Source organism: Serinus canaria, chromosome 9, assembly GCF_022539315.1.
Source record: "Serinus canaria isolate serCan28SL12 chromosome 9, serCan2020, whole genome shotgun sequence".
NCBI classification, from domain to species: domain Eukaryota; kingdom Metazoa; phylum Chordata; class Aves; order Passeriformes; family Fringillidae; genus Serinus; species Serinus canaria.
The window spans coordinates 8,876,693-8,898,948 of NC_066323.1; the positions used below are offsets into that span (position 1 = coordinate 8,876,693).

The window sequence follows — 22,256 nt, forward strand, 5'->3', positions numbered from 1 at the left end:
CAGACCCACAGGAAACAGCAACCCTTGCTCACATGACAAGACAATGGCATCATACACAAGCTGGGAGCAAGCAGAAGTGAGACCATTTCACTACCAATTCAACACTTAAATTCGTCTAACACTCTCATCTTTGTAATTTTTGTCCTTTTTTCCCTTCCCTTTTCCCACACACCTGCAAAGCTAAATGTCTGTTTTGCAGAAAACAAGGAGAGAAGCTATTCTAGCAAACAGCTCAGTGCCATTACTGGTACAATGCAAACGTACTTCGGGCTGTTCTCACAAGGAACTTTGGTCAATGCTGATGTTTTGAGCACCCAGGTGTAAATGTGCCAGTAAAGGTAGAATCATGGGCACAACAAAAGGAAATGCTTAGCCCACAGAGAGTTGTCATAGAGACAGATCAGCATCCCGGGGTATTCTCATTTTAAAAAGGCACAGAAATCCTTTTTAACCTGTCTTCCCTTAGGCATCTGTCCTCGTGATTCATTCCTAAACTGCTGAGGCCAAAAGAGAACCATTTATCAGCACGTCTCCTCTAGGCAGGCTGGAGCTAAGAAGCTTTTCTGCAAACTTGATGGTTTTTGTTGAAAGCAAGTTTCTATCTGATTCTCTGGCTAGTGTTTCTAAAAGCTGTGGGCTGGGGAAGTGATCCAGCTTCAAAGTAACCTGGCCAGGAAAAAAAAGGAAAGCTGTGGGTTGTGCTCACTTTGCTTTTTAAATCAGGTCAGACCTCTGCTCCAATTTACAGACTGGCTACACCAGGAGCTGTGAGAGGACAGCACAGAGGGGGCATTTCATGGTCTTGTGCAGGAAGGAGGTTTTGGGGGGGAAGACAATACTGTAAATACCTGAACATTTTTCTTAGTCACATACAGGACTTCTTCCCTTTGCACCTAAAAGCTGCAGCTCTGAATGAGAAGGAAAAGAAATACATTAATCTCTGTCTGTGTGGACAAAGTTTCATAAGCTTCTTAGCTGTTTGAGGTGCAAAGTCTTTAAACCTTTAAAACTCAGCTCAGCTGCTTTTTGGAGCTAGGAAGCTGGCAGGCAGCACAGGAAACCATATTCTAGGGAAACAGCTCCAGAAGGGGCCTATAGGGACAGCTGGATCCCTATGGAATGACAGACGTGTGGCTCTGTTTGCAAACATGGTCCTCAGCCCCAAGGTCCAATGCAGCAGGATTCCCTGCAATGCCAGCAGGATTCCCAGACCTCTGTAGAGGTGTGATAGGAACTGGGGAGTGGGGGGAAAGAGTGGGTCACAGGTATGTGGGTTAAAGTCATGGCCAGGATTAAGCTACAGCAAGAATTCAAAATTGCATAGCCCCAAGAGACACACATACACTGACACTGAACCCACAAACCCTAAGCTTTCCAGACTGTGTTCTATCTCTGTAATATCTCATGGTCTTCTATGTGACCCAGATATGTAATTCCTAAGTTATTAAAATCTATATATATCTGTATATTCTTCATCCGTTGAGCTATGGAGATTCCTGCTTCTAAAATTGCTGCTAAAAGATAAAACTATGGGCATGCAGATGCTGCTCTCACTTTAGGTCATAAAAATTCAGCAGTGACATTCAAAGAGGAAATATTCTTCTCACCCCAGCAGGACCAGCCTGACACTGCTGCATCCTACCGGAGCCATCCTGTGTCACATCCAAGGAGCTCCCTGGCCAGCCAATATTTCTGCTGTTATAAAGATATGCTCATGAATGGCTTCATCTGAGAAATGTTCTTAGTTTTGGGGAAAAAATCCTAAACTACATGGATACTGTGGGACAGATCAGTATCAGTCCAAAGAGAAAACTAAATCAGACAGGGAGAGCACCAGCCCAAAGCCACCACAGCCAGTGGCAAAGGAGGATGGGAGAGTCTTTCCCCCAGGATTTTCTTAATACCAGCAGGAAGCACAAAAAAAAAAAAAAAAAAAGGCAAGGTGGAAGTAAGCAAAATAAGTCATCACTGTCCAATCAGGAGTTACTCCATGGTAGAACTCTCAAATATAACACAATGTATAGGAAGAGGTCTCACATCCCTTGGAAAAAAAGGCACAGGAGTCATCTACGCTCAGCCACCCCCCTCCCTTAAGACTGTGAGATGATTGTTTCCTTCACTCACATATTTATTTGGAATCCGATAATTCATTGCCCCAACTTCCTGCTGGAGTTTGTCTTCCATTGTTCAGGATTTACATTACTCAACAGGAAATCAGTGAGAGGTCCAGTGATTAGAAAGGTGTGTTTCCCATTTGGACCCACCCTTGCTTGCTCACTTGAGGCTGGAAGTGGGACACAGCTGTGCCCATGGGAACTCAGGGAACTGGGGAAGCAAAAGTAGAGAAATTTGTCCCCTTCTATTAAACGACACAGATTGCTTTGTCCCACCATATGCCACTGACCACATCCCCAAACCTGTTCCTCACACACTGTTCATACACAGGCCCTGGAGCAACCACTTCCTCCATGGGCTGGGGAGGATACAGTTTATCAAAATAAAGCTATCAGGGCAGTACTTGACTCCACTAAGTGTGGTGAAAGTGTCCCTTGATGGAAAATATGCCTCCTTCTCAAAGACCATTACTTTGACATTCTTGCCAGGGGAGAGAGATTCTGCACAGTAAAAAGTGCCATTTGTGACACATAACTCAGTTTATCATGATGGTTGGGAACTAGGCTGAGCAGGAATTAATGGCTTCTGGTGCCCTTAGCTGTGGCTTTTAATCCCAATCTCACAAATGATCCTCCAATATGTTCTCTTTAATGGCTCCTCTGTAGGAGCACAGAGCAAAACAAAACACAGCTAATCTTTTATGAGCTATCACTGGAACAGGATGCTTCCCTGGCCAAATCCTCCCATTGAAAATGTCACAGCTGGTTTAAAACATATTTCCCCTGAGGTTAGTTTGATAACAGGTAACTAAACTCAGGGGCACACAGCTAACAGTCAGCACTACACTGTAACAGTGACTTGTGGAACGCAGCTGGTGACCTTTCTGGGCCACAGCTTCCAGTCACCATGGACTCTTTTTCCAAGCCAGATACCTCCAAGGCTTCCCAGGCAGTTGATCTCGTGCAAAAGCTGTGATTTTTATGTTTCTCTAGTATTCAGGGTGTGCTTGGGAACAAAGGCCCAGTTTATTAGCCATTGTGCACTAAACCTCAAAGAAGGAAGTCTCTGTTCCAGAAGAGGTTTAAGAAAACTTCAAAGTGGAAGTTTGATTTCCAAAAATAGTTTTCAAACTAATTTAGGGAGACCTTAAGCAAATGTCCTTGCTCCAGGCTCACTTACGTGCGCTGAATCAGTCCTCTGAGACCTCCTACAACAGATGCAGGCAAGACAGCCCCAGACGCTTCACTGCCTACAGCAGGAAGTTTATCCTAAAATAAAAACTCCTCTGCTGAAAACTCAAGATACAAATTTGTCATTCTGTCCATCTTAGACATGGGGGAAAGCACATTGCCTCTTCTTCACAGCAGCTCCACCAGAATGTTGGGGAAGGTCACAGATTAGAGACACTTCTTGCTCCTCTTTCTCTGCAATGATTTCTCTAAAATTAGACTTTCCTGCAACTGGAGACAACACTACAATGCTGAGTAAAATGGAAGGGTTACAACATATGTCTTACATACAATAGCCCTGTTTACACCACTCCTAGCTTCTTTCTCAGCAATATCCTTATGTTGACTCACACTCATTTTGCAAAATGAAACAATAGAGCTTCCTTATATTAAAAGATTATTTTGTCTCCTGCTCAGGAAGACCACTGGGTCCTACAAATTACTGGAACCGCCTATCCAAAAAACTATCAGAAACCACCTCAGAGCAGCTGAACATCATGCAAAAGTATTTTTTGCTGTGATAGCCTAAAATATCTGGATCTCCTTGTAAAATAGAAATTACACATACCACTACTAATACAAGATTATTTAAATCACCCCAGACAGAAAACCTCCTCACTAGCATTTTTTCTTCTGAAACACACCCAACACTTACAAGTATTAGCTTAGATAACATTTAGCCATTTTCCCAGCACAGAGAACTGCTATGAAAGCTGTGGAAAATGAGAATATTGCAAGCACAGAAAGAAATGTGGAGGATGAGCCTTTCCCAGTGAAATGTGCACTAATATCTGAACTGCACGATAATGAACGACACTGTCATGATTTGTTTCACAGTATGAATTACTTACCCAGTCCAAAAGGGTTTTAGGATTTTGAAAAATGTTGGAAAATGGATCACTCCTTAAAAAACAGGGATTTTTTTCTTTTCATCCTACTTACTGCTTATGGTACATAATCTGATGCCGCTCTTAAGACAACATTGGCACTCAAACCTGCCTTTCTATTCCAGCCTTGATTTTACCCTTCAAGTTTTTAGACTAGCCAGAAAATCCTTAGAGAGTAGAAGGTAAAATTGCTTTGGTGAAGCCTGAAGGGGCTGGACTCACTCACCTGGTCTAAGTGCAGGGCACCCTCGGTGAAGCGCTGCTTGCGCAGGTGCTGCGCGACTCGATGCAGGTTCAGCACAGCCTCCTGGATCTCGGCTATCGAGTGCTGGGGTGAGACAGGGGGGAGCTCTTCAGGTGACAACACCTTCCCAGGGCTGTCAATCATGCTCTGTGCATGGTCGTAGCTGAGCTTCACGCAGGAGCAGATGACTGTCCTCCCAAACCACTCATCAAGGATCTGCAAAATTGCCAAGTGGAAATTGATCTGAGGACTCATTCTTCTGGTGCACAAAAGCTTGGGAAGCTGTACAAACACTGGGAGGAATGATAGCAGACTTCCCCACTACCCATGACCTCTGAGTGAAGATCTTCCTTCTGAAACCTTCAGGCCTTTTGCCCATGCAGATTCTCTGGCATCTAGTAACATGTATATGCAAGTAACAGGTAACAATGTATTGTGCATATACACAGGAGATTGTTCGGGTCTCCCTCCTCTACCTGACTTTTCTCCTCCACAGATCTTCAAGAACTACAGACCATCTGGGAGTTGAACCCAGTCTATTGACTCACAGGTTACCAGGTGCAGGAGTGACAACAGGCAGATACACACATGCCAGAGAGCTTCTCCTCCCTAAAACACAACAGAATGACTTAAAGTCTGGCTACCAGAGCACAAGTGGCTGGCCTTAAAATCCTGTTTTCAGGAGTACTGCAGGAATCCCAGCGTCTGACTAGCACTTGTGAAAGTGCCTAGTAGGACTTCGTGGGAGACTTCCTGGAGTACTGGGAGGAGAGAGATGGACAGCCACTGACCCCCTTGCTTCTCTGATCATGACCATGGTTCTAGGTCCAAACTCAAGCCAGGAACCTTTCTGGGCTTCCAAACTACTTTGGAATTGAGAGGAAAATATTCAATAAACTGCTTATAAAATTATTTTATTTTAAACCAGAAGCCACTCCCATTTTGAACTCCCTTAAGGAATACTGGTGTAAAAGTAGGAATTCAGAATTATTTCCTAAAGCAGACAGGAAAACCTATTTTCAACAGAGATATATATGAGAATCAATCCAACAGCTCATCAAGGCAGTGATAAAGTGCCAAGGGACATGGGCAGAAGGATTTTCACAAAAGTAAAGAGCACTGGCATGAGGGCTCTGGAGACAGATGCAGTTTGTGATAAACCATTCAAAGCACAAGTGCTCAGAGAATGATTGAAGAATTGTAATTCTGCCTTAGCTGCCAGCACCACCTTACCCCTATATCAGCCCAACAGCACAAGGTGAATTCTGCAAGTGACCGAGTCCAGGGAGAAGGGTGAGCTCTCTATGACAGCCTCATCAAGGACACTGCTTCAGAGACAAACCTTCCTCTTAATAGGAAGGGACTGATTCCCAAAATACCTTTGCTGCCTCCTTCCCTAATGCATCACAGATGTGCTGTATAACTCAGCAACTCAGAGCTCTGAAAGTCACAGCACAGGGCTTTTAAGGTTATTTCTACTTCCAAAGTGCTTTAATAGCAGAGATGCAGCAAGTAGCATCTTGCAATGTAAAATGCTCCGACCATCAGCTCATGGTTATTCCCTGTGTCTCTTCCTCTGTGCTGTGGAAAAAGAAAGGAAGAGAAAGCCAAAAAAAAAAAAAAAAAAAACCAAAAAAAAAAAAAAAAAAAAAAAACCAAAAAAACCCACCAAACAAAAAAACCCCAAAAAAACTCTGTCCAGCTCCAAAGCTGGTGGCAGCACCTGCTCTGTGTTCTGCTGCGTCTGTTCAATGCAGTTCAGCTTCTTGTGTTGATGAGGGATGCATGTCCAGTAGGTCAGCAGCCCCTGCTTTGGAAAACCCACCAGAGGAATGGGCAAGCTCCCATGGGCTGGCCAATGTACCATGGCTGAGGGATGGGCAAGGCACAGTGGAGGAGCAACATTTGGGGATTGTGAGCTGGGACTAGAGATTACAATGAGTAATCCACAAGATCAGTCTGCAATGTTGCCCCCATCATAGCAAACCTGGTGCACCCAGAGTCCACACAGAGCACCAGCATCTAAAGGATTTCTAAAGTTATGATAAGGTTTCCCCAGTTCTGCCTGTTTTGACAAAAACCCATAGTCCTGAGCAACATCCTGTCCTCACTGTCAGTGCTCCCAGGGCTCTCCACCAACAGCTGAAGTTCAAGGGCTGTGTTGGGGCCTTTGACTCACCTCCCTTTCACCCAACAGAGTATGGGAGAGCATGTGATCCTGCTTGCACTGAGATACAGGTATACTAACACCTAGAAATACCAGCTTTTAGAAGAATGCCCTCCTGGGCAAAAGCCCTACAACCACTTCTCCTCTTGGAAAGAATAAATTCTTCTCCAGCCTTCACCTGACATCCATATCAAGTGACCTTGAGTAAGACTGTAACCCTGAAAGGCCCTGTAGGAGAAACCAGTTTGCTGAGATGGCCACAGGCAGTCTGCTCTCCCAGGAACAGCATGGCCACAGCCCAGACCACTCCAGAAGTCTGCTCCCTGAGCTAAATGCTACACCTCCTCTATTTTCTCACTGGTCAGACAGGGCTGGACTGAGCACTGCTTGAAACACAACAGATATATCATATGGGACAAGAGACAAGATGTAATTAAAGGCTTATTTTAATTAAGACTTGACTTTTAGCTGTTCAAAGACAACTCAGAGTCAATAAAAGGTCTACCTAGTAGCTGCTCTTAGAAGGTCTCATGAGCAATCATGCTGTTACTATAGGAAGGGGAACACTTTTCACAGCAGACAAATACAACCCACCTCTGTGCCAGAGCAGGGACTCACTGCAGAAATACAAAATCAGGACTGCAACTGTATTTTGCTAAAGCACAAAGATAGATTCAGCATATTTTAGAGCAGCTGGGACAATAATATGGAGGTGAATCTTTGTGGAAATTACTAAATTGGCACAAGAAATACAGTTTACACAAAGAGTTGTATATGTAAAAACAATGGTTTAAAAAAAACAACTCCTGAGTACGAAAAGTGTATTTTGCATAGACTGAAGATTGCTCTGGTACTGCCAGTCTTTAGCCCTCCCTGATTAGTATGGGGACCCTGTGATCACCAAAGAGGAGATTTTAGGGTAACAAAGAGCATGGGAGAGAAATGAAGACCTGGGGAGTGGTAGCAGGCAGCTGAAGGCAGCCCAGTGCACCAACAGACAGCCTCCACAACTGCTCTCTGGAAACAACACATGCAGAGAGGATGGAGCCGTGCCTTTGCTAAAGGGCTATCATGCTTTATTTGGACTGATGTAATTTGCAGCTCTGAAGAGAATTAAACAGTCTGTTTAGCAGAGAGGCCACAGAGACACAGTGCAGCATCTGCCGCACTGCACAACTGCCTGTGAGCTCCAGGCAGGCCTGCAGTCAGGGGCACATCTCATCCCCCCCAAAGCATTAGCTCTGAATTGCTGCTGGAGGTGAGACATTAAATGGTTGGGTGACCTGGCAAGGAGCAGGACATTCTCCATTCCTGAGATTCATACAAATATTCATCCTTTCCCAGCCATGTTGAGAGATTATTTCAGTGAGAAATTCCACAGTATGTCTTTAGCAAGACAAGACACGGGGACAGTCCTACATCCTCCAGTTATTGTTCACCTTTGCTATCCACCTGAGTGTTGAGGGATGGCATTTTTAGCACTACAAAAGTAGGGGCTGGCCACGAGGGAGGACTGATTAGCAGGATGACTGCCTGCTGCCTAAAGTACCTTGCCTTCCGGAGTCAATTTCCAAATCACAGAGAATGTCAGTCTGTCTTGCATGGGATTGAGACTGCAGAGCTCCTCACAGAGCAGCCTGGGAAGCATTGGGATCACCTGCAAGAGAAGAGAGCCTTGGTGAGACACAAGTGTGGACAAGCTTCCCTGATCAGCTGGTAAAGAAAATATATGTTAAGTTGTCAGCATCACGTTGGCTGTGGCAGGAGTGGCCACGTCACAGCTCTGGGATGCGTCACCCAGCTGTATCACATGGCAGACAGCATGCTGGCATGGAATGAGGATGTAAACCAAATCCTCTGAAATGAGAGGATTTCAGGCATGGCTAAGGCCACCAACATCCACACTAGCCCCATCCCTCAATGAGACCAGAAGCAGTTTTAAATCTCCAACCTGGGAATTATTCCCAGTGCTCCCCTCTCTAGAATGGAGTAAGCATCCTGGAGTGATCTGCATCCTTGGTTATGCAAACACTTACACTGAAACTTTTAAGGTCACAAAGTTTGCTCTGTTTTCCACTTCTTTGCCACTGCCGCTTTGGCACTGGGAAGAATGAGGAAGGGCACATCAGGAAATGTAATGTTGAAGAAACATGGTCCTGGCAGTCAGGAGCTGAAGAGGTTGGATTGGGGAACTGTGTTTCTTGCTTTCCCATGGAATACGACGTAACCAAGCAGTAAATGCAAGTCTGCTCTCTGCAAAGCATAAATGAAGCTTCTCCCATGCAACACAGGAGCCGTGCTTGGTTTCAATGAAGACTGAACCATGCTTTACAGCACAGACAGGAACTTGTAGATGCAGGTGAGATAAACAAAAGTACCTGTGTTATGACTATTGACCATGCTGGTTGCAAATGGAGAGCAATTACTTTATTATACTCAAAATTTGAACAAAATGTTATCCAGCATAAATTTCTGCAGGATTTTTTACCTCATGTCATAATTCCTTACAACTAATCAATATTTCTGCTGCTGAACATTGAATTACCAAATTCCTCACCTGACTACACCAAAAAAGCTAAAGCTTTTGAGCATATTCATGCTAGAGCAAACCTGAGTAGTTCCAAATGTTTCCACCATCCCTGAGTAATTTCCTAAGTGGTCTGTATTAAAGATAATCTTTAGCAGCTGCTTAATGAAGCAAAACTCATTATTTGAGTTTCACTTCTGACTTCCCTTCTCATTATTTACCTTTGTGAAGAAGCAATAACTGCCCTCAAAAAACCACTACATTACTCCTCTAGTTTATTTTGAGTAGCAACATGGAATGGTGCTTGTCAGAAAAACAGAGAGAAATGCTCTGCTTGTGTGCCATAAGGTAATTTAGCTATTTAATTTAGTTTCCGTTTTGACTGTTCTGTGTGCCAGCCTGTAAATATAGGACCAGCAGGAAGCTGACTGGCATACAAATCCCAGCTCTTCCAAACTCTGACACCTATTTAGTGATTTCACAGATAACTTTTTCTACCTAGAGACAGGAGAACCACTGTTCTTCAAAACAGCATGAAAAAAGGGTCAGTTGCCCATTTTCTCCTCAGGTGCACACACTTTACACTTACCTTTTGCTCTGAAGGAAAGACTTAAAATATTTAATCATATTTGTGGTTTGGCACCAGAAAATGGCTATAAATCCCTTCTAACTGTGGCGCACACTAGTGCCAAAAGGTTAACTGCATGGTCTGGGGCTCTCAGGGAGTCACACCATGAATCAGCAGCCCTGGTTCTCCTGGAAGGTCACAAGGGCACAGCCTATGATAAGCTGTTTCCCGCAACATAAAGCCGCCAACTCTGTTATTGCAGAAGGTTAACAATACTGCTACATTCATAACTCACTGCCCTGCTACGTGAGCTTGCCCATGCTGCCTGCAAGGACCCACAAGGGTATAAATTCAGAGTAAGTGATGCCAACCCATATCAGAAAAGAGAGAAAATAGCTTTATAAACTCTCGGAAATCCCTGCCTGCCCAAGATCACCCATGACCAACTTAAGACCCCAAAGGTCAGGTCACAGTGAACAAAGTGCTAGTAATTTAATAAAATCCCTCATGCCCTTTCCCACCCACATTAAAAGCTGCTTTTCTCTCTCTCCCCAGCTATGATAATTTGATAATGATCGGTACTTACTGAATATTTGTGTGCCTTTGCACATCCTCTTTCCCTTCACATCTCCTGCAGCAATACCAGTTTGCTAGAAAAATGCCTGCATAGAACACGAAAAGCCCATGCTCGCTTTAAGTGTACTTGAGCAGGATTAATATCCAATTCAAGAGGCTGTAATTCAATGGAAGGGCTTTCAATGATGTGAAACACAAGCAAAGCTTTAACTCAGATCATAATTACAGCATGAAACACTCACCAAGCAATTAGCTGTAACAAATCTACTGTTAGGGAAGCATCAGCCTGTGTTACCTTTGTTTAACAGGAAAGAAACTTTAGGCGAAGTAACTCAACCTAAGCCATGGAGGAAGTCTCGTGGGAGAGTAAGAATGCAATCAACCTTTTCCTGGGCTCAGCAAACCCATACATAACATAACATAACATAACATAACATAACATAACATAACATAACATAACAACATAACATAACATAACATAACATAACATAACATAACATAACATAACCTTGCACTGAAGGTATTTCAATTTATTCCACCTTACTGAATTAAAAGAAACCTGTTTCCAACAGCATGACAATCTTGGCTGACTTCCTCCTGCTTTAACACCATGATTCCTCTTCACCCTCTACATGGAGTATAAACCTACTGTCACAAGGCACAGGAGTTTAAGTTATAAATACACATTTCCTTTTTCCTTAACATGACACGGTCGCAGCCTGAAAGGATTCCCAGTAATTGCAAGCCCAGCATTTAATATACAAAGATGTCACAATTGTGTCACACTCAGAGAGTGAGATGTCTCAGGAGTGATCCCAGGGCCTGCCCAGAGGAACTCTGGCAAAAGGATTATCTCCATCTCTTTCTGACAGAGACATGGGATGAGATTTCCCTAAGCACATCTTTAATGTCCAGATTTGCAAAATATCAGAGTTGTGTAGAATTGCCTTGAATAATCCAGAGGTTGCCTGGCACCTTTTTAATGCTCTGCCCTTCCCATGACTGTCTGCCAAGAGGCAGCAGTGTCTGCCAGCTGTCCTGTGGAGTGCCAGGGCACGCAGGAATCCAGCCAGGGAAATGCTGCTGAGGGATAGCACCTCCAGTGGGAAGTGGTTTCCTTGGCAAATTGCTAAGGATGTGCCCATGTTGGGGATCACATCATTCAGCTTGATTTTACTGCAGATGGAAATCAAGTCACCTGGGCTTATGGAATAAAGAGTTTATAAATGTAGATGAATCTAGAAGTGCGGTTGGAGAGGCCCAGCAGGGCTAGGCAAAAAAATTCTACCATGTAAAAAATGAGCTACACTCCCCAGGAAATCCTTTCTAAAGAATGTGTCATAGAAACCAGGGCTTGGGTGGTGAGAGCTTGTCTGGTTTTAATCCCCCTCTATCAGTCAGGCTAATAAAAGACATCATCTCTCCCCACAAGCCTTGCAGTGCCCAAGAGATATTGGAAAGGGCACTTTGAGTGGAAGGTTGATATCAATGCTGGCAGCTGCAGGTCTGCATTTCAAATGAAACCACAGACAGAGGATTTCTCTCTCTTCCAAGTCCTAAATGCAAAATCTTCAGCACCACCCTTGAAACTCAGTTGTCCAGCACTGCCTGACAGCCTGCTCCATGCTGCTGGTTCTCCCTGCAGGCAGCCCCACATCCAGAAAGCCAAAGCAATGGCACCACTGGAAAACCAAAGTGAGAGAGGGCACTTCTGGGGCTGGGGGGCTCCTACACACCATCATGCTGGCATTATTAAACAGATGGACCTGTGACCATGGCTGGTCACACTGCTTAGCAGCTGGCTCCTCTGCAGGGGAAGATCCAAACCCCTGCTTGTGAGAGCCCTGGGGTTTGTTTTGTTTTGTCTCTTCAACTCATAAAGTGCTTCCAGAAACCGAATGTGAGTTTCCAGTCTCGGACTCATTCCTAGGGAGCTGGGCAGGGGAGAGAGAGCAAGCACATGCATGCTGAGATGACACAAGTTCTTGTTCCCTATAAAATCAGAAACATCTGCTGCAGCCAGGACTAACTCACTGGCCAGGTTCAGAGCTGGTTAGCCCAGAGCAGCTCTGATCAGTGGACTCACTGTAGCAACTTTTCAAGGAATAGAAGGGGAAAACTGGTCAGCCAATCAAAGGGATAAAGGAACAAACCCTGGCCAAGCATAATCCCCTATCTTCACAAAGTTACATGAGCAGTTTTGCTCCCTTCAAACTTCATTCTGCTGGCATCCTGCTTTGACTGCCCCTTAATTCTTGGTTCAGGTTGGTTATGACCACCACTGACTCCCAAGGTGATCCTTCTCCCACGATCAATCCAATGGAGAGGGATTGTATTAAACGAGATTTTCCACTAGAGCTGGTAGGAGAACGCTGAAGTTCAACAGTGGAGTGGGTTCAGCAAATCTCTTGCTTGTACACTAAAAGTCACTCAAAGGAACTAGGCAATTTATTTATGAGCCAAGATTTCTCCTCAGGACTTGTATCAACACTTCCATGAATTCAGAGTTCGAGCAACTCTTTGTTACTCAGCCTGAAATTATCAAAATATCAACACCCTGACAACCTGCTGGTGTCAAAAGTGAATGTCTTGAAGTCCTTGGACTCAACATGAAGACAGGCTTACAGTTCTGATCTTTGATCTCCAGTGTAAAACAGGACCAGTAAAATATTATAGGGATTTATGGCTGAACTCTCACTCAAGCTGCTTCACACCTAAAATAACACTGTGAGATGTGCCAAAAAAGAGGAAACTGTTTAGGTTTTCTTGCTTCTTAAAACCTGATACATTCTTATTTCAAAAACTTTTGACTTGTATTAAATAGACCACTAGCAATTACACAATAACTCCCCTTCTGGTTCAGGAAAATTAAATATGTGGCTTTATTTAACTTCTTTTGGAGGATTAGCATGGTGCTAACCTCTCGCAGAATCACAGCTGTCTTAGGAAACACTTTCATCAAAAGAAAGCATGTTTTCTACAAGAGTCATGCTACCATCTTGTTTCAGACAGCCTGGCTGTGTTCCTTTGCCCATCCCCTTGCTCCTTTTCATCTCTTGCAATTAAAATATTGAAAATTTCATCATCTAACCTAGTTTGTTGCCTTAAAATGTGTTTTTGGCAGGACAGAAGTGAGGGTAAAACACCAATCCTGACTGCTGGGCCACAGGTGGTGAAGATGAATTGAAGATATGGGGCAGCAGGTAACTTATGCTGGAATTGCACAGCACTGGCAGTGCCAGAGGGAAAAGGCACTTTGAAAGAAAATTCAAATTAGCTTCTGCATCCAACTAGATTTTCATGAAAAATGTCTCCTTTTTTATAAAAATCTTCCTTCTTTCTTGACTAAAAGAATCACATGGACCACACCACAGTATTCTGACTTGGAAATACCGCCACAACATCCTCTTGGAGTACAGCTTCGCTGCCCCCTAGGCCAGCCCACACCTCCCATCATCGAGTCATCCATCAGAGGGGGAAGCAGAGACTGGAGAAGCCAAAGGCTTAGCACTGGAGAGACTGCAGGACTGGGAAGACTGGTGTCAGAACTGCTGTTTTCATGAGGTACACTTTGCTTCCCACTTGTGGAGAACAGCAAGCACAGGAACTGGGGTCTCTCAGCACAGAGCAACTGTGTGCTTTTGGTGTCACTACCACTGACCTGGTAGGGACACTTGGGCATTGCTGTCACAGTGGTTCCACAGGGAGCTGAAACCCACCAGACTCCCTGAGACCCCCAAAGCTGTGCCTTGCTGCTTCTACCCAAAGAGACCTATGGAACAGCTGCTAAAGGTAAACAGCTTGATATCAAACCATTAATTTGATTCCACTAGTGTAACAGAAATCTTTTTATCATCCAGAAAGTGAAGAAAGGACACAGGAAGCTACTGAAACAAGCATCATTACAAAAAACTTCCCAGATAACAACCCTGAAAACATCCAGGAAGGGAAGGGACAGGAAGAATCACTCCTAATCCTGAGTACCAAGTAGGACATGTTTATTTATTATAGAAAAGATGTCCTGTCATTCCAGAAGGGGCTGTGGAGACAAGGACTTCAGCCCAACTGAATGGGAGTGTGGGGAGTGGCAGATAATTCTGCTCCATGAAACTGCTTCAACACTCCTCTTCATGCAGCTGATGCCCCAAGCCTGCACAGGACACTGACAGACAAGTTTTCCAGCTTCCCTACATGCACAGTGCCAGTGGTATCTGATGGGCTACGAAGTGTTTCTTCACATTCAACTGAAAATGAGACAGCCACAGACAAAGCCTACACATTTCCTTTCCAACCATGTTAAACCTGATTGATAAGCTAAAATCAGTATAATTTCAAGCATCCTTGCATTGCATGATGAAGGAACACTATTCCTCCATTATTTGGGATATCCAGATAAAGTAAGAGTGTGAACCTTTTGTTTTACCTCAAGATGTATGTTTGTTTGTTTGAGTGTTTTACACCCTACTCTGACACAAATCCATTTCTCTGAAGGATTAGTTGGACTCTTACACCAAAGGCAAGACAAAATCCTCCACATCTGCCAATGTGAAGCCCCCAAAAGCAAAGCAGAGGAGCCAGCTTGGTGTGTCAGGCTTTGCTCAGGTCAGCACTGATGACAGTCAGAGGGTCACAAGCTGCTGCTCCACCCCAGCCTCTCTCCATAAGCTCCAGGTAGTGAGCAGCTACACCAGCTTATGTGTTTCCATCAACTTACTCATTTTTGGAGATGTCCTGCACTAACAGCCAGATTTTGATTGTAAGCTTCTGAAAACAAACCTTGAAAATGAATTTATGGTAAATGGAAGGCACAGTCATCAGACAGACAAAGGAAAAGCTGTCCTTACCTTCTGCACCAGGTAGACACTGGTGGCCCTTTCACTTGCTACTTTATCCAGTGCTGTCTCTTCCAGTACGAAGTAGCTCACATCTGCGATGTGGACTCCCACTTCCAAGTTCCCTGGAATTGCAGAAGGAAGTCAGCAGGCTGTGAGCAGAAATGAACTGATGACATATTTAACACTGACTCCTCTCCCCCTCCCCCAACCTTTTTGCTTTACACTGAAATCTCACAAAACCAATACTTCTTTCCACTTCTTCCACCTGGGATGAAAACCGTGGTCTCTCAGGACACTCTCAAATTCACCACCACTGAGGCTACAATATACAAGTGACTAGAAGTGAATCCTCAAGTACAGAGGAAATGTGAAAATCCTTCAAAATCATGTGGATAAATCTTTCCAGTTAGGAGCGTGTAATAGTGAGTCCAGTCCCCATCCCTTTGCTGCCAGACAGCACATGAAAGAAAGATGGAACCCCACCTCACCAGCACACAGGCAGTGCAGGATCCCGTTTTCCTAGTATGGAGCAGTCAGTCACACACACTTTTGGGCTATCAGAACTGCACCAACCTGGCTGAACCCAGTTTGCTGCTGGGGACGTGGGAAGTCTTCAATTACTTTGCATCAGGCTACACAGAAGTGCAGCTCTCCACTAGAAGAATATTTCCACTGTTACCCTGCCTTTCCTTCAGATTTGGCCTTTTATCCTTTAATTAGAGTCCCATTTAAAAGCATCTTAAGTCAAAGTTAGGCTGGAGAGGAGTACTACTGAGGTTTATCATGAGGTTTTGGCAGCAATTCGGATTTGGAAGTAGTGATCATCCTCAGCTTTGGAAGTAATTAGTACCTGAGTCCAAGAAATTCGGGTTTGCTAATCCTCAAAGCAGCCTATTGACCCTTGTTTTCTCTGGAAGGACTAGGCTGGATTTGAGGTGCTTATTTGTAGAATAGTTCTAAGTGCAGTAGGTTCCTAATTATAACACTTGGTTCTTTAGAGGAATTCACTAACCTCTTGGTATCTATAAATATTTTTTTCTTTCCCTTATTTTTTTTAAGAGACAAAGTAATAAGATCCCACACTGGTGACAATCCTGTTTATTTATACACCTTGCAAAGAACATCATCAAAGCCCTTCTCTCGAGTGTCACGTTTTTGAAGGATAAATGGTTCATAGCTGTTGTCATTAAGCAGTACATGTGCCTGTGTGCCCTTCTGATGGATACCAGAACAGGATTTCAGCAGAGTAGGAGTGGAAACAGATGAAGAGGAAGCATGAGAGGGTTCAGCCTCCTATTAGTGGGAGACACCCAGCGCACTGTGGCCCAGCTGGGAACTCAGGGAAATGAGTAGCAGCCCACCCTGCAGAGCTGCCTGACTTCATAACAATTTAACCTCATTAAGCCATGTTTGCACAGCACTGCGAGTACGTAAAGCATAACCTTGCTTTTTGAGTAGCCTTTGTGCACTCGACAGAGCACAGATGTGAAGGCAGCAGAAACACACATAGAAGGCAGGAGGGATGGGGTTTAGATATGGCCACATAACCTCCAGCCACTGGAAGGGCCTGCAGAGACTAAACATGATGGCAGCAGGGAAGGGAGGGCAATAATCCCATTGCACACCAAGGGACAAATTCCACCACTTGTCAGGAAGCTGGGAGTAAAGACTGCAGATTAAATGGTTCACCTCAGAAAGCTGCCTACAGCTGTGTTGTGATATTATCACATGCCTTGAAAGCTGCTCTACATGGATTAAGCATCCAAGCCTGAAACTACTTAGACAGTAAGTCTTAGACCAACAGTTCAACCAACAAGTTTAATATTACACACGCTCGAAGCCAACACACTCAGAAGGTAAAAAAATAATGAATACTTTGAAGTCAATATTGTAACGTATTGACCCTGCAGGCAAATATTGACTAAAGGAAAAGGAGAGGGGGTCATTACATCATGCCTTTAATCGCACTTTAATTCAATATGTGCACTGTTACATACATGAACTTTTTGTCCTTGATAGAAAATCGACAAACCAAGAAAGATCTCATTGCATGAGATAATAAAACATGGAGTCAGCCAATGAAAACACACTGAGCAGAGTTAAATTTCATTCAGGTTTCCCACCAGAGCTTCTAAAAGCCAGGGTCAGCGTGAGCCCCTTTTGAACTTTTGATGGAAATTCTATCTAAATATTTTCTTACATACATTGACATAATGCAAACTGGCAGCTCTCAGGTTTGTCTTGCTCATGTATGAATCACCCTATCTCTCTCACCCCCAAAATATTCAGACCACGAGAACTTGAAGATACAGCACAGTGATCAACCAATCTGATTTCTCTCAAATCACTGCTTTTGAATGTGCTAGACAAAATACCAGCCTAAGCCTGCACAGAAACACCTGCCTGCTGCTATCTCCCTGGTTTATTTGCTAATTAAAGTGAAAGAGCATTGTGGATAGAGAAATTAGAGAAATACTATTCAATAGAATTCTGTTCCAGGTCCACAAACTGTTTTTCTAGTCTCACTAATTTTTATGACAAAGTCACAAAAAGAACATTTCACACTGTAAGTCTCATGTTATTTCCCAAGGAAAAAAAAAAAAAAAAGAGAGAAAGTGGCCTGAAAAGAAAGAGTCATGGAGTAAAAAAGTCTTGTCAAAGAGATCAGAGGAAAGGGATAGCGGGCGGACACCACACACCACAGGCCACTACCCATGGTCTACTTGACCTCCATTTTGTTGAAAAAAATATACTTTTCCAGCAAAGAGAGGCTACAAACCTTGCTATGTAGCTCTCCATTGTGACAGACTTTTTATATCCTAAATTTCTTAGAGAAACAAGTACTTTTAAAAACTACAGATTTTTTTCATCCCAAATTCTCTAACAGGGAACTTAAAGCTGCACAACAACTCCTTAGGCTAGGTATACACTACCAGTATAAGGTTAGGGTTTTTTAAAAGGAATTTACATAAAAATGTACAGAAGATTAAGCCAGACACTTCATATGCTGCTATTAAAGCAATAGCTGCAGGGAGCATCTACTGCAATGAAAAATGCTGAAGGCACTTGGATGGCTTCTTTAACTCAGGTTCTCTGGGACTCTTTCATTTAAAATCATTTCATCTGAAAGTGGATGCAAAACTGTTGTGCCATTCAAATTCTACCACTGCAAAGCTGCTCTTGGGAGATGTTTAGCAACAGGGAATGCAGTTTAGAATCAAGCAAGGCTTGTTTTATTAAGCAGCTGAGCCCTGTAAGCTCCTCTCTGCAGCTACAGAGAGGCAACAACAGATATGGAGACAGGAGCATTGTCTGAAATCACACCCCAGCACTGCAACACCCAGTGAAGAGGCCCTTTGCAATGAGGAGCTCTTCTGAGATCTGCAAGCAGAAAGGGAAAGGGATGGGCACTCAGCCACCCAAACCCCCCTTGGGCCAATGCTCTGTGCCAACAGGACAGGACTTGTTGTCAACTTACTGCAAACAACACAGGTGTGATGCCACAAGCACAGAGGACAATTTCCCTTTCATTTACCATCACATGGCTGTGAGAATGGCAGAACAGAATGGACCCAAGTCTCACCAACTCTCTGGAAACCTGGAACCCCTCTTGGAGCTCACCAAATGACAGAGCCATGAAAGGCAGGTCTCCCCCAGCACAATGGGTACACAGTAGTTTTGGAGAAGGTTCAGCTCCTTGAGCTGAGGATCTGACTTGTTTGAACCCACCCCAAAATCTCCTGTGCGTCAGTAAGATGCTAAAATCAAAGGGGAGCAGTGGTACCTTGCAGAAGAACAAAGAACAGGCTGGTTTGTTTTTTTTTCTACTGATGATCTCATTCTCTATGACAAAACAGCTCAGAGAACTTATTTCCTTCTTTATTGAAAAAATTATAAACAAAAAGGGATTAGTAAGAAGGAGCTGGAAGAGAAGGAAAAGGCATTTTCAGCCTGTAAATGCTTCATAAGAACTGTCAACCCAGCAGGTCACGTCAAGCACTTGCCCCTGGAATTAGAAAGTTGAGTTGAATGCATTTGAACAGTACGTGAGGGAACACACTGGAAGCAAATCCTTCTCTGTCTTCAGCAACCCTACTCAGCCACAGCACAAATCCAGAGACAAAGCAATTTCACTTAAAACCCTAGCATATGTGAATTTTAGAGCCATATAACTGAAAAACACAGCTCTTCAAGCATAAAACATCAGAAAGTATTTCTCTACCATGCAGACACACTCCCATTTATTTCTATCTCACCTTCAAGCATCATCATTCTCAGGAGGGAAGTCAAACATAAGCAAATGTGTTAACTTAAAATCAAATGCCAGGGTTTTTGGTATATAGTGTTTCCCACACTGTCTTCACCCTTCAGTGAGACACAGAAGGGTTCAAAGCAAATTGCAAAGTGTTTGCTCTATCCAGAAAACAGCCAACTACCCACCTGCTGCCAGCAGTTCAAGGCAGTCCCAAGCTGTTCCCTGGTTAGACCAAACTCTTGCAGCAAATAATTACAGCTCTTTCCCATTCCACAGCCCTGGGGGTATCATGCTGCTGCTCTTATCTGCTAAGCAATATTTAGCACCTTGCAAAAGTATGACAAACTCGCCTAAAGAGAGAGAAATGAGGCCTTTAACCTACATGCACATTTTGGTGCTATTGGCAGTGCTACAGAAAATCAGGAATCTTCAAAGGGAAGGACAGTGTCTGCCACAGAGGGTCACAGTTACAGAGGGACAGCCAGAGGGGCTGCAGACCATAAAGGGGTGGACATAAACCCAGTGTAAGCTCCACTGAAGCAGAAATTGGCAGCAAGACTTGGGGAAGCTGCTGGAACCAGGAAGGGGTCATCACAGACCTTTAACACAGACCTTTAAATGAGTGACATGACCCAAATATTTCTGCTTCTCTTTGGCAAGTGTATGAGCACATACAGCTCAAGGGTTATAGAAGTGACCATCTTGGGATGGAGAGAGAAGAAAAGAGAGAAAAAAGAATGACTGATTAGGAGAGAAGAGCAAGTGAGAAAGCAAAGAAAAAGCAAGGTGGAGAAGTGGAGGAGAAGAGTTTAACAAAAAATAAAAGTGGAACCACAGAAAGAGCAAGTTTTTTGTCTGCTCTGGAGTCAGAAGAAAAGGTGGGTGGCTTTAATTCTCAGCTGAGGTTACTTTTCCACCAAAGGAAGCCAAGTTGTTGTTCAAAAAAACAGACAGTGTGTTTTACTTATTTTAAAATAACAAGAAAAGTGCTTAAATTTTACCTGTGTGCCCTAGGGCCATTTTGCTTTTTGAAGACACAATGCAACTGAGCATAAACCCATTAACTTGTTTACCAAGAAACCAAATTTTTTAAATTATCACATGATGGCCCTTTAGCCTACTGAAATGCAACTAATTGCACCCTTTTTTGGGCAAGTAATAGCTTTTTCCTGCTCTAAAGGTCTCTTCCTTGACATAACCTCATGACAAGACTCTGGCAAAAGGATCAGATCCTGTGTCTTGAGAGCAGGACAAGTCCCCAGGGCACAGAGCAGCAACTTTTCCATCCAAACATTTCCATCCACTTAGTAAATGTGGCAACAACTTCAAAACTGAAAACACTACCTGGCCAAACAAACAACAAACACTTTTAAAGGGTAACAATTTAAAAAATGCTGCATGCTAATCAAACCCTCTGCCACTGGTTTGTGTGAAAAATGTCCCTCAGAAACAACCCACTTCACCTACCAGTGACAGAGAGATTAGACCATCAGGAACTGCCTGGCCAAGGTTTCAAATTTCAACTCTTCTCTGAACTATGCTTGGTCACCTTTTTGGGCACCTGAAGCACCTGGAGAGGTGGCCAAGGTCAGACCCTTAACAGTGACATGGCACACTGTGGGAGGTGGCACATGCACTGTGTCAGCATCAGGCTGCAGAGCCCTGGCTGGGTCTGGGCTTTTGCTTTGCTCCTTTAATCACAATTAAAGCCTTCAATATTCATCCTCTCCTTGAGGAGCCAGGCTGATGTAAAGATAATAAAAGCTGTGAATTTTCTCATTTAACTGCTGAAACTCAGGAGCTGGAGATGGACCAAATCCCCAAAATGAGCAGAACCGAGATCAGCCCCAGTTACTCCAAACTGAGAAACAGCATGAAAGGGAGAAAAAAACCCCAAAAACATCTTTACATGTAAAAACTCTACCCATACTGAAAGTCGAGGTAGTTCCTCAACTCCCACAAGCATCTGAGAAACTACTGACAGGAATGGGAACATTGCAAAGTGATGTTTTTAGCAGTTCTAAGAGAATCAAGAAATATTCAGAGCTTTTCACAAAAATAAACCATAACGGGGTATTTGTTACTTTCTTCTTTAAGTTAAAAGGTCGATGTTGGACATCACTGAGTCTAAAATCCAGAATAACATGATTCCTCTGGTCAGCTACTCTGACCTTTGGCCATTTTGTCCCTTGCATCAACTGAATGTTACAGAGACAACTACAATTGTACAAACCAATTTGTGACTGGCTCTAGGTGAGGTCCAAAATAAAACTCATCTGTTCATTAAGTGCAGCAAAGGACAAGTGAAGATGAAAAGCAGAAATATTTTCTAGAGTTCTCCATGAGCCACCAGCAATCCTTAAAATAGTCTCAGAATTATGAGACTATATCTATTACTAAATTAAATTCTGGAAGCAGGTCTTTCATGTGAATTGCATAAAATTTTTGTCTGCAGCAGCTAATAAATTCAGCAATGTCCTAAAAGCACCTTATATAATTTTAAAGCCACATTTTATATCTCAAAACAAAGCCAGGACCCCTTCACAGGGTGGCAGTTCATGCACTGTGCACTGCAGAGCCCTGAGTTTTACACACAAACCAGCACAACCCCATGCAGGAAAGGTGATCCCCTCACATCTGAAGGGGATGCTCAGAGGTGGCTCTTGGTCAGTATGAGGCTCTCTCAGGCTCTCAGGAGAGCAGGAAGGCCAATCCTCCCATGGGAACACAGGGCAGATCTTTGGTGGTGTTGGTGGTGTTCTCCAACTTCCAAACTCCCATGAGCTGGAGACAACGATGCTGGCACCAACCAGCTCCAGACCCCACAGATGGTATCACATCACCAGCCAGAGT

The 22,256-nt window shown here is 43.7% G+C and overlaps 1 protein-coding gene across 3 annotated transcripts in view; it reads right to left on the bottom strand.

The window, feature by feature from the left end:
* DIS3L2 (DIS3 like 3'-5' exoribonuclease 2) overlaps window positions 1-22,256 on the bottom strand; it is a 180,487-nt gene that overhangs the window by 56,707 nt on the left and 101,524 nt on the right. For all 3 annotated transcript variants that reach the window (XM_018912889.3, XM_018912890.3, XM_018912891.3), the window contains exons 12-14: window positions 15,158-15,270; window positions 8,192-8,299; window positions 4,458-4,691 (exon numbers count right to left, since the gene is read on the bottom strand). In XM_018912889.3, the coding sequence (XP_018768434.1) occupies window positions 4,458-4,691; window positions 8,192-8,299; window positions 15,158-15,270 (455 nt within the window). The remainder of the gene's footprint in view (window positions 1-4,457; window positions 4,692-8,191; window positions 8,300-15,157; window positions 15,271-22,256) is intronic.